Consider the following 11,281-nt stretch of genomic DNA (forward strand, 5'->3'; position numbering starts at 1 on the left):
CTGGATGGTAGGATACTGAAAATGTGGGGCATTTTAAAATTTTCTGTAAATATGTAAATAGAAGAGATGTAAACAGAAGATGTACATAGAAGAGTGAGTTTTTTATCAGAAAGGAGCCTGCCAAAATTGGTTTTTCTTTGGAGGCTGTCCCCATTCTTTTCTGCATGCCCAGGTTTGGGGAGGAGCTAGTTTGGGGTCAAAGTTAGTATCTAGATTTTCTTGCATTTATCACAAGCCAAGTGTCCAGAAAAATGAATCACACTCGACACCATAGGCAGCCCCAATCCCTCCTCCCCAAGTCCAAGGCAGGTTTCTCCTTTTGTTGGCATTCAAAGCCTTTCTTACCATTTGGTTGCTTGGGCATCTCTCCCTGTGGCTGTTGCTTCATCAGGTCTCCCTGGCTCCAGCTGCGCCCTGCGGGGTTTACGCCAAAGTGGAGCCTGGCAGGACCTTCCTCTTGGCTTTGGCGTCTCTGGTTCCACCACATGGCTATCTCCTCTAGAGGCCTGAACGGAGGCCATATGCCAGGTGGGTAGATGGCTGCAGCAGGCATCTGGGGTGTGAACGCCGCTCCTGCTGCTGCTTCTGCGACTACCCTGGGTTGGGGAGGTGGTGGGTAGGGGAACGCCACCTGGAATGGCATGGGGAACGGCATTGGCAGAGAGGGTTGAACAACCTGGGCCCAGGGACTCGGCGGCGGCGGCGGCGGCGGCGGCGGCGATCCTGGCGCGTAAAGCACACCTGTTGTCTCAGAGGCCATGCGGGCCTCCTCTCTCTCTCTCTCCTCTCTCTCTCCTCTCTGGGTCTCCGCATCCTGCTCACGCTGCGACCGGGTGGCGGCCAGCACCTCGTTCCGCTCCTCTGCATTCAGGGGCCACACCTCCGTCGCCAGCCGCTGCACTCGAGCCCCGACCTGCTGGGGCTGCCTCTGGGCCTGGAGAAGCTGGCCACGCAGCGCCTCGCGCTCATCCAGCACATGCTGCAGGTCGTGCTGCACGCGGCGCAACTGCGACACCACCTGCTCGCGCTCCTGGCGTAGCCGCTGCAGCTGGTTGGCCAGAGCCCAAGTGGTGGTCTCGCGCTCCTCCAGCTGCTCCTGCAGCCGCCGCACGCGGTGCGCCTGCTGCTCCTGCTGCCTCGCGGCCGCGCGCACGCTCAAGGCCAGCGCGCTCCACGAGTAAGCCCGCTTGACGGCGCGCGGCACCTGCGGGTCCGCCACGATGGACAGTAGCTCGTCCTCTACCTCGTTCCAGGGCCTCGAGCAGAAGGTCAGGTAGAAGTCGGGACCGCCGCCGTTGCTGAGCACCTCCTCGTTGATGAACACCACCACCTCGTTGTGGCGGAACCCGCTCCGGGGGTCCCCGAAATCTACAGCCATGGCCGCTGCGGCCTAGTCGGCGAACCCGACCGCCCCTGCTGCTGGGAAACCACCACGGCCTAGGACGGGTCTGCCCCGCACTCCGCACTCCGCACCCCCACCCGCCTCGGTCCTCCTTAGTCCTTGCCCGGTCCTGGCCTCCCCTTCCGCGGGCTTCCTCTCTCACCCACTCGTCCTCCCGACGAAGCGTGAAGCCGGCTCGCCACACCGCCCTCGGTCGGGGCGGACTAGCGCGTCAGAGATCTGGGCTCTGAGTCACGACCGCAAGGCCTGTTGGGAACCGCCCCTCTCGGGAGAGAGCCCCCTGCTTGTCTGGCAGGAGGGCTGCGGCGCTGGGCTCTGCCCCCTTTCCTTGGCAAGCGCCTCCTACAGGGCGCCTCCGGAGAGCGACTGTGCTGGAAATTGCTGCAAGCCCAGAGGACGCCTGTCGTTCCCAAGAGCTTGGACAGCACCCAGAGGCGCGCGGAATGAATTTCTGACCTGGGGGTCGGGTGAGTGCGTGCAGGGGGCGGGGAGGGGACTATTTGGTTCAGCGCCCTCTCCCATAGCTCTCAGGTTCGATCCCAAACTTTCTGTAGTCCCAAGCTTCCCTCTTGGTTCTAAGCAGGTGACCTTAGAGTTCCTGTCCTTGAGAAAATCAAGTGACTGAGCCGTGGAGTCCCTCAGCTTGCCTTGCTAAACCTTATCTTCCTGCCCCAGACCCTAGTCCCTCCTGTTCCATTTCCTCAGCCGCTTCAATACATCTCATCCCCGCCACCCATATTTCCCAGCATCCCCTGGGCTACTGAATCTTTTTCTCCCATAAAGTCAACCTGTTCAAGTTCCCTCTATGCTTAGAATAATTTCCTTCAGGGGCGCCTGGGTGGCTCGGTGGGTTAGGCCGCTGCCTTCAGCTCGGGTCATGGCCTCGTGGTCCTGGGATCGAGTCCTGCATGGGGCTCTCTGCTCGGCGGGGAGCCTGCTTCCCTCTCTCTCTCTGCCTGCCTCTCTGTCTACTTGTGATCTCTCTCTGTCAAGTAAAGAAATAAAATCTTTGGAAAAAAAAGAATAATTTCCTCCATCTACCCCATGTCCTTCCCTTCCTCTCTTAGAGAAATTGACTATGTCGCATTAGACATAGTCTACTCGCTGTCCGCTTCATCATGCTCCTTTTACCATTCAGCCTGCTGCATATTGGTTCTTAACTCCCAAAACCTGAGTGAAAATTCTCTGTTAAGGTCACCAGCAGTCCCTACCTCAACACAAAACAAGTGGATACTTTGAAAGTTAGTTAAAAAAAAAAAGTTCTTATTTATTTGTAAGAGAGACCACTTGCGCATGCGCGATCAAAGCAGTGGGGCAGAGCAGAGGGAATGGGAGAAGCAGACTGCCTGCTCAGCGGGCAGCAGGAGGCGGGGTCCCATCCCAGTACCCTGGGTTCATGACCTGAGCTGAAGGCAGACGCTTAACCAACTGAGCCATCCAGGTGCCCCAAAAGTTAGTTTTCACATGATTTTTCAGCAGTATATAATTCTGTTGACCAGTCCCTTCTGGATGCCATACTGTCTTGGTTTCTGTGATACCAAATTCTCACTGACGTTCCTCTCAGCTCTGTCGCTTATCTTTCGTCGAACTGCCTGTTCTAAAGCCCACAGCCCCAGAATTGGTGTTTTTCCAGTTTTGTCTTCAGACCCCTCCTCTTTGGTTGTGCTTATCCACTCCAGTAACTTTAAACACTACTTCAAATCACCAGCTCTGTATTTCCAGTTTAGACTTTTCTCTTCATCATCGGATACGTATATATTTCTTCCTTTGACAGATAGTTATTAAACACATAGTAAGCTCATTGGACAAAAGGTGAAAAATATGGAAAAGTTCCTGGCCCTCCTGTTATTTATATCCCACTGGTGGAATAATAAATGAAAAATGTAAATAAATAAGCAAAATAATTGTAAATTGTGATATGTGCTATCAAGTTAATATATAAGTTGATGTGAGAGATAGAGATTCCGCAGGGGTTTGAAATTGTCCCTTGTGAATAAGGAGTTTAGGGAGGGTCTCTATGAGAAGGGGACATTTGAACTGAGACCCAGAATTCCAGTGGCAGAAGTCTTGGTGCAGAAAATTTTCAAATTTTTAGGGAGTAGAAAAGATCCAAGTGGGCAAGAGCCTGCTAAGTTAGGGAGGGAGTGGAATAAGATGATGTTAGAAACATAAACAAAAGGGCCATCTTGCAATGGCCTTGGAAGCAATATTAAGAAGATTGAATTTTATTCTAAGTATGAAGGAGCAACGTCGTAGTATTTCCTGTGGTAGTGTTGTCAGGTTTAAAAAGTTTCCCTCTGGATGTTATAGAATAGACATTATATGAAATTACATAAACGGGGCAACAGTTTGGAAGTTATTGCAGTGGATTAAGCAAGAAATGATCATGATTTGGCTTAGTCTAAAGTGGTGTTAGTGGATATGGACACAGGGAGAGAGAATGTATTTTGAAAGTAAAATTGGGTGCCTGGATGGTTCAGTCAGTTGCGCATCTGCCTTCAGGTCAGGTCCTGATCCCAGGGTGGTGGGATCGAGCCCCACATCAGGCTCCCTGCTCAGCGGGAAGCCCGCTTCTCCCTCTCCCTCTCTCACTCCCCCTGTTTGGGTTCTCTTTCTCTCTGTCAAATAAATAAATAAAATCTCTATTTTAAAAAGGTAAAATTGACAAGTATTTTTAGACTGTATGAGGGTTATAAAGATTGAGAAAAAGAAAGGAGATAAGGATGACCCCTAGTTTTTAGGCTTGAGCAAGTGGGTGGTTGATAGTACCACTTCTAAGACGGGGAAGAACAGGGGAAGAAAGGAAAAAACAGGAGTACTTTTTCAGAGTTGTGGTTGTGATGTCTCTTTGTGACTAGGGTAGATAGAGATTTCAAGCAGACCTTCTGGGATATACAGGTCTGAAGCAGAGGGGAGAAATTGGATTGATATATAAATTTTGGGGGAAAAAACAATGAGTTGATGGGATTTAACAATGGACTTGAATGAGATCCCCTAGGAAAAGAGATGAGTAGAAAACAAGAGGACCGAGTCCTGGAGCAGTCCAACCTATAGAAGCATTGTTTGAGTGTAGTCAGTTATTAAAAGCACAAAATATGATTCCATGCTAATTCTTTTTTTAAAAAAAGATTTTATTTATTTATTTATTTGACAGACAAAAATCACAAGTGGGCAGAGAGGCAGGCAGAGAGAGAGGAGGAAGCAGGCTCCCTGCTGAGCAGAGAGCCCAATGCGGGGCTGGATCCCAGGACCCTGGGATCATAACCTGAGTTGAAGGCAGAGGCTTTAACACACTGAGCCACCCAGGCACCCTTCCATGCTAATTCTTATTTAGCCTTTAAAATCAGATGATTATGACATATGGCATTTCAACCATAGAGAAACATGAAAAGCTCCCTAGATCATTTTGTGTAGCCATTATACTATAGTATCCAGTGAGAAAAATATATTACCTCAAAAAGAACACTACTAACCCATTTCATTTATAAGTATAGCTGCAAAGAGATTGTACCAACATTTCTATGCTACTTTTGGTTAATATCCAAAAGCAATTCCCTGTTTTGAGATTCTTGCATTATATATGAAGGAGTATGATGACTCTTAAAGGTATATTGTGATAAGCTAAAGATGTATATTCCACATCATAGAAAAAGATGGATAGCTTCCCAGTTGCTCTTATGAAGCCAATGAAATATAACAGCCAATCAGAAAAAAATAGCGTAAAAAATAATATAGTATAAAACATACTGGCCCATCTGTAGAAATTCTACATTAAATATCTGAAAAAGGACTATATCAGCATTCCGGTGGCAGATATTGCTGGTTAATAACCAACAGGAAGCCATCCTCTCTTACCTGCCAGCACAGCCTCTACGTTGCTTAGACAGTGATGTGTTAAGATATGGGCAGTGTCTCATGATTGGTCTCAGCCATCTTGTTTCCCTTTGTCAGTCATTGGTTGAGGGGTGGGTATGTTCCGCTGTGCTGGTCAGGGGGACACAGAAAATTTCCTGGTGGCTCCAGTGAAAGATGCTCCTTTGTGATAAAGGAGCAATAAAATGAAAACCTTACCACAAGCCCTCATCCTTGGAATGCTGGTATGAAGATGGGTTGTTGTCAGACCTTGAGACCGTGAAGAGATACATGGCAGACATATGTTGTGAACATCATGTGGAAACAAGGTGAATTCCCACCCAGAATTTGACTCAGATGTCAAGACTGATGACAATCAGAAAGAGGGTATGAGGGGCGCCTGGGTGGCTCAGTGGGTTAAGCCGCTGCCTTCGGCTCAGGTCATGATCTCGGGGTCCTGGGATCGAGTCCCGCATCGGGCTCTCTGCTCAGCAGGGAGCCTGCTTCCTCCTCTCTCTCTCTCTCTGCCTGCCTCTCTGCCTACTTGTGATCTCTCTATGTCAAATAAATAAATAAAATCTTTAAAAAAAAAAAAAAAAGAAAGAGGGTATGAAAGTGTTTACTACTTACCTAATGGGACTCTCTGGAGAGAGAAGTCAGGCCTCCGCAAATGGCTTAAGACAGTAAGGAAAGGAGACTGGTTTGGGATTTTAATGGTGGTTAGAGTTAGGGCTGGGCTGACAGTTCCTGCATGGGGCAGGGGCTTGAAACCTGCATGGATATGGTTTGAAAACCCTGTCGGCGCCAAAGGAAAACTTAGGCCTTCTTATTAACTTGCCCACATGTGGAACTCAGGGAGAGAGTGCGGGTTGAGGCTTAAAAGCTGTCAGCAGTAAAACATCAAAAAATGGAGTCAGGCTGTTCATTATAATTCACCCTGGATATTTGAGTGATGACAAAAATGTACCATGCTTCATTTAATCGAATTGGAACTTGTTTAAATAAGCCATTATGGCACTCTATGAGGCCTGAAGCCTGTAGCCTGTAAGGAAAGTGAAAGTTTCACAGAATATCTTGTTCAAGAGCCCAGTATTTTATTTTTGAGAAACAAAATGAGTGCCTTGGTCACTATCAGTGATGTTTGAAACTCCAAAGGGGATAAAGAGTGTCTTGGTAAGGCCTTCTATCGTGGTTTCAGTATACGTACAGGCATATGTGACCCTGATTTTATGTGGGGTGTCTGTGAGGCAAAAGTTCTTTACCCCAAGGGGGAGAACCCCAGGCAAAGAATTATTATTCCTATCATTGGCTGGACCAGAGAGCCTGACCACTGGCAGCAGTCTGCGAGTCTGTAAAATGGTGCAGATGGGGCTGATTCTTGGCCAGGAAAAATAGTTTTGAGATGCAGGCTTGAAATTTGGGCAACTGTGTTGACTCTTCTGTCTTATCCTTTATTAGGAATGTCCTGGTTAAGGGATGAAAACAATATAGCCCTCCAGTGAACTTCTGTCACATGTGATGGACAGTATCATCTTTAAAATGTGTAAACTCCCACTGTTCACTCAGCTGATCCCAAGGGGCTCCCCAAGTAGCCAAGGGGTCTACTAGAGGGATGGCTTCTTCCAGTACCATGCCATCTGGCAAAGAACTGAGGACAGGGGAGGTCACCCCTCCTGCAGATGGGATATGCCAGGGGGCCTAGGTTTGTTTCGTTCTTTTTTTTTTTTTTTAAAGATTTTATTTATTTATTTGAGATAGAGAGAAAGAGAGAATACAGAAGGAAAGTGAGAAGGAGAAGCATACTCCCCACTGAGCAGGGTCCAATGTGGGGCTCGACCCCAGGACCCTGAGATCATGACCTGAGCCAAAAGCAGACGCGTAACTGACTGAGCCATCTAGGCGTGCCCTAAATTTGGTTCTATCCTGTAGCAAAGGAGGCCTTTGTGGTCACGGCAAACTCATGGGTGCTTTTGCCATGACCCAATGCATAGTGAGCGGCTAGGTATGGAGGAACGTGCGCTCAGGGCCTGTGGGAAAGCCCAGACTATGGCCAGCAATTGCCTCTCCTATAGTATACAGCACAGGGCTGCAGAGGACAGCAACCTATGGCCAGTATGGGTGGCCCAGAGACTCCAGGGGGGCATGAGAGAAGGTTGCTAAAGCTTCTACCATGAAGGAAGTCTGGTGGAGGGGCATTAATGAGAGTGGTTGTTGTAATGCAATTTTGACAGAATCTAGAGCCTCTTGTTGGAAGGGGTTCCATTCAGGTTGGACTGATTTACAAATAACTGCAGAAATGGGCTTGAAGGAAAATTTGTAAATGAGGAATATGTTGCCTATGGAACCCAAAAGGCCTAAAAGCTGTTGGGCTTGGTTTTTTTTTTTTTTAAAGATTTTATTAATTTTTATGTTTGCATGTTAGCCCATGCAAGAGAGTGAGAGAGAGAGTGTGTGTGCTCATGCACTTGAATGCAGTGGGGGAGAGGGGCAGAGGGAGCTGCAGACTCCCCGCTTAACAGGGATTCCCCTTGCGGGACTCAATCCCAGGACCCTGGGATCATGACCTGAGCCAAAGGCAGACGCTTAACCCACTGAGCCACCCAGGCGCCCAGGTTTGTTTTAATATTGTGGGTGTTGAAAGAGTCAGTAGGTGTTTCTGGACAGTGTTAGGAATGGAGGGGCCCTTGGTTTCCCAAATAATTTTCAGGAATTTACAGAGATGGTGGGGCCTTGCACTATGTGTGAGGCAATGGCCCATCCACTTTGCCGAGCTCCCTTGTGAGTATTCGTATGCTCTGAATAAGTGTTCCAAATGAATGTCCCCTGGGAGGGTGTCACAAGTATAAGGCTTTACGTGTGCCCCTGGAAAAATCTAGATGTTGTTAAGATCACGTCTGCAATGATTGTGTGCGATGGCCAGGCTGTTGTGGTACTCCATAGATTACCAGGTTATGGTGTATCATGTCCATCAGCAGGTAAAGGAAACTAACGGTAGAATAGACACTAAGCAGAACATATGAGCCAAATCTATTATGGAAAAATATTTACCAGTTGCTGATCAGATAGTAATTTCAATAATTCTGAGTATGGGAGACTTAATGAATGGGACCACAGCACCAAGGCTGCAATAATCTGGGAGGTAATTTGTTCTTTCCAAGTTTAAGAACAGGTCAAAGTGAATTGTTAAATGGAGGAGGAGTGGTTAACAATCACTCTTTCTCTAAATATATAATTACATAACATATAGTATATAATGGGTTTCTATCATTGAAGGCCCTATTTAAGTTTACATTGGACCTTGGTAGCTTTTTTTAACAGGTATGTGGAGGGGAGAAGTTGCATGTGGTCTCATTTTTTTTATAGTTTAATGTATTTTAGTAGCAAACTTACAGGAACAGCACAGAAGACAGACATTAAAAACATGTACTTGCATGTAGGACAACTCAGAAAAGTATAGCGAATGGATGGATCTACTGTATGATAAAAATGCTACAAACACCATTTAGTTGCCATCAATAAGAAATTTACTTGTTTTAAAAAAAATCCAAATGCTGGCATTGTCCAGAAAAATTTAACAGGTTTATTTATAATTGTTATAAAGTTGAACTGCTGAAACGGGTTCCCTGAAACATTTTGACTTGCATTAATGCTTTATATGCCCCTGCATTTATATTAAAAATTCACACACAAATGAAAATGGAAAAACTGCCAATACCTGATTTCTGTCCCCTATTTTTCCACTTGCAATCATATACTTAGGTACCTTTTGACCCCATGGGAAAAAAATATCTAACATTCAGAACTACCAATAACAGGAAGAAGAGAGTTTTTTTTTTTTTAAAGAATGAAATGTAGGGGCGCCTGGGTGGCTCAGTGGGTTAAAGCCTCTGCCTTCAGCTCAGGTCATGATCCCAGGGTCCTGGGATCGAGCCCCACATCAGGCTCTCTGTGTAGCCTCTCTGCCTACTTGTGATCTCTGTCTGTCAAATAAATAAATAAATTCTTTAAAAAAAAAGAATGAAATGTATTCCATCATAGTGGATTCTTAAGCACGTTCTCCACGTATGCGGCGCGCTAGCTGGATGTCTTTTGGCATAATTGTGGCACGTTTGGCATGGAGAGCACACAGGTTGGTGTCTTCAAAGAGGCCCACCTGATAGGCCTCGCTTGCCTCCTGCAAAGCAGCAATAGCTGCACTCTGGAAGTGCAGGTCTGTTTTGAAGTCCTGAGCAATTTCTCGCACCAGACGCTGGAAAGGAAGTTTGCAAATCATAAGTTCAGTGGACTTCTGATATCGTATAATTTCACGGAGTGCCACAGTACCAGGCCTGTAACGATGAGGTTTCTTCACCCCTCCGGTAGAGGGCGCACTCTTGCGAGCGGCTTTTGTAGCCAGTTGCTTCCTTGGAGCTTTACCCCTGGTCGATTTGCGGGCAGTCTGCTTTGTACGAGCCATGGTACAGAAACCTCCCTACTTACCCCCCTTCTCCTTCGGCTGGAGCTCGGCGAGCGAGAGGCGGCGCTGGTGTTGGCGAGCGACGGCGGCGCGGCGGGGGGTGCGAACACTGTGGTCTCATTTTTTTTTTTTTTAAAGATTTTATTTATTTATATGACAGACACAGATCACAAGTAGGCAGAGAGCAAGGCAGAGAGAGAAGGAGAAGCAGGCTCCCCGCTGAGCAGAGAGCCCGATGCGGGGCTCGATCCCAGGACCCTGGGATCATGACCTGAGCCAAAGGCAGAGGCTTTAACCCACTGAGCCACCCAGGCGACCCACTGTGGTCTCATTTTTTAAAAGCCAATTTCTAAGTGACAAAGATTTTATTTTAATTTAGTATCCATCAGGTTAGAGCGTCTGTGTCCTTATTATGGGATATTTTAGGGCAGTGGGTGCTACCATCACAGGGAATTTAGCCAAAGCTATTGTCCTGATAATCAAGATGAGGCATAACTGCCCTCTATTTTATGTTATGGTAACTTCCTATGGTTATAGGGCTTGTGTTCAAATTTAGAAAGATCCTCAGGTATCACTAGAATTTGAGCCCAAGTATTGATTAAGGCCATCAAGGATTGCCAGTTGATGCATTTCAGCAGATATTAAAGTTAATTCAGAAGCTATGTTGTAGAGGTGCAAAAGCAAATCAGCACACTTTTATCTTTCTGTTTTATAAATTCTTTTAGTAAACTTTGGATCTTCAATTGGGTCAAACTGTGGACCTCTGTTTCATTGTTTTGTTTTCTCCGCTGTATCTGATTCCTCCTTCCCTCGCTCCCTTCCTTCATTCCTGGTTTCCTTCCTTCAGTCCTTCCTTCCTTTTCAGTTACATTTCCCAGAATTCTTTTTTTTTTAACTTAAAAAAAAATTTTTTTTTTTATTTTATTTATTTATTTGTCAGAGAGAGAGAGCACAGGCAGACAGAGAGGCAGGCAGAGGCAGAGGGAGAAGCAGGCTCCCTGCCGAGCAAGGAGCCCGATGTGGGACTCGATCCCAGGACGCTGGGATCATGACCTGAGCCGAAGGCAGCTGCTTAACCAACTGAGCCACCCAGGCGTCCCAAAATTTTTAATGCAACTAATGAACTGTTGAACACTATATCAAAAACTAATGATGTACTATATGCTGGCTAATTGAACATAATGATAAAAAGAATAAAATAAAAATTTTTAACAATTATTTTAAATTCAATTTAATTAACGTGTAGTGTACTGTTAGTTTCAGGGGTAGAGTGTAGTGATTCATCAGTTGCATACAATGCCCGGTGCTCATTACTTCAAGTGCCCTCCTTGATGTCCATCACCCAGTTACCTCTTTACCCTACCCACGCTCCTCAAGCAACCCTGAGCTTGTTTCCTACAGTTAAGAGTCTTTTCTTGTTTGTCTCCTCTGATTTTGCCTTATTTTATTTTTCCTTCCCTACCTCTATGATTCTCTGTTTTGTTTCTTAAATTCCATGTATGAGTGGAATCATATATTTGTCTTTCTCTAACTGACTTATTTCGCTTAGCATAATAGCCCTCTAGTTCCAT

The 11,281-nt window shown here is 46.4% G+C and overlaps 1 protein-coding gene across 1 annotated transcript; it reads right to left on the reverse strand.

Moving 5' to 3' along the window:
• Positions 1-9,266: 9,266 nt before the first annotated feature.
• Positions 9,267-9,801, reverse strand: LOC122897165 (histone H3.3A-like). Its single transcript, XM_044235335.1, has one exon. It carries the CDS (start codon positions 9,708-9,710, stop codon positions 9,300-9,302), a length of 411 nt encoding a protein of 136 aa, XP_044091270.1. The 5' UTR covers positions 9,711-9,801; the 3' UTR covers positions 9,267-9,299.
• Positions 9,802-11,281: the final 1,480 nt, after the last annotated feature.

Source organism: Neovison vison, chromosome X (assembly GCF_020171115.1).
Source record: "Neovison vison isolate M4711 chromosome X, ASM_NN_V1, whole genome shotgun sequence".
Lineage (NCBI taxonomy): Eukaryota > Metazoa > Chordata > Mammalia > Carnivora > Mustelidae > Neogale > Neogale vison.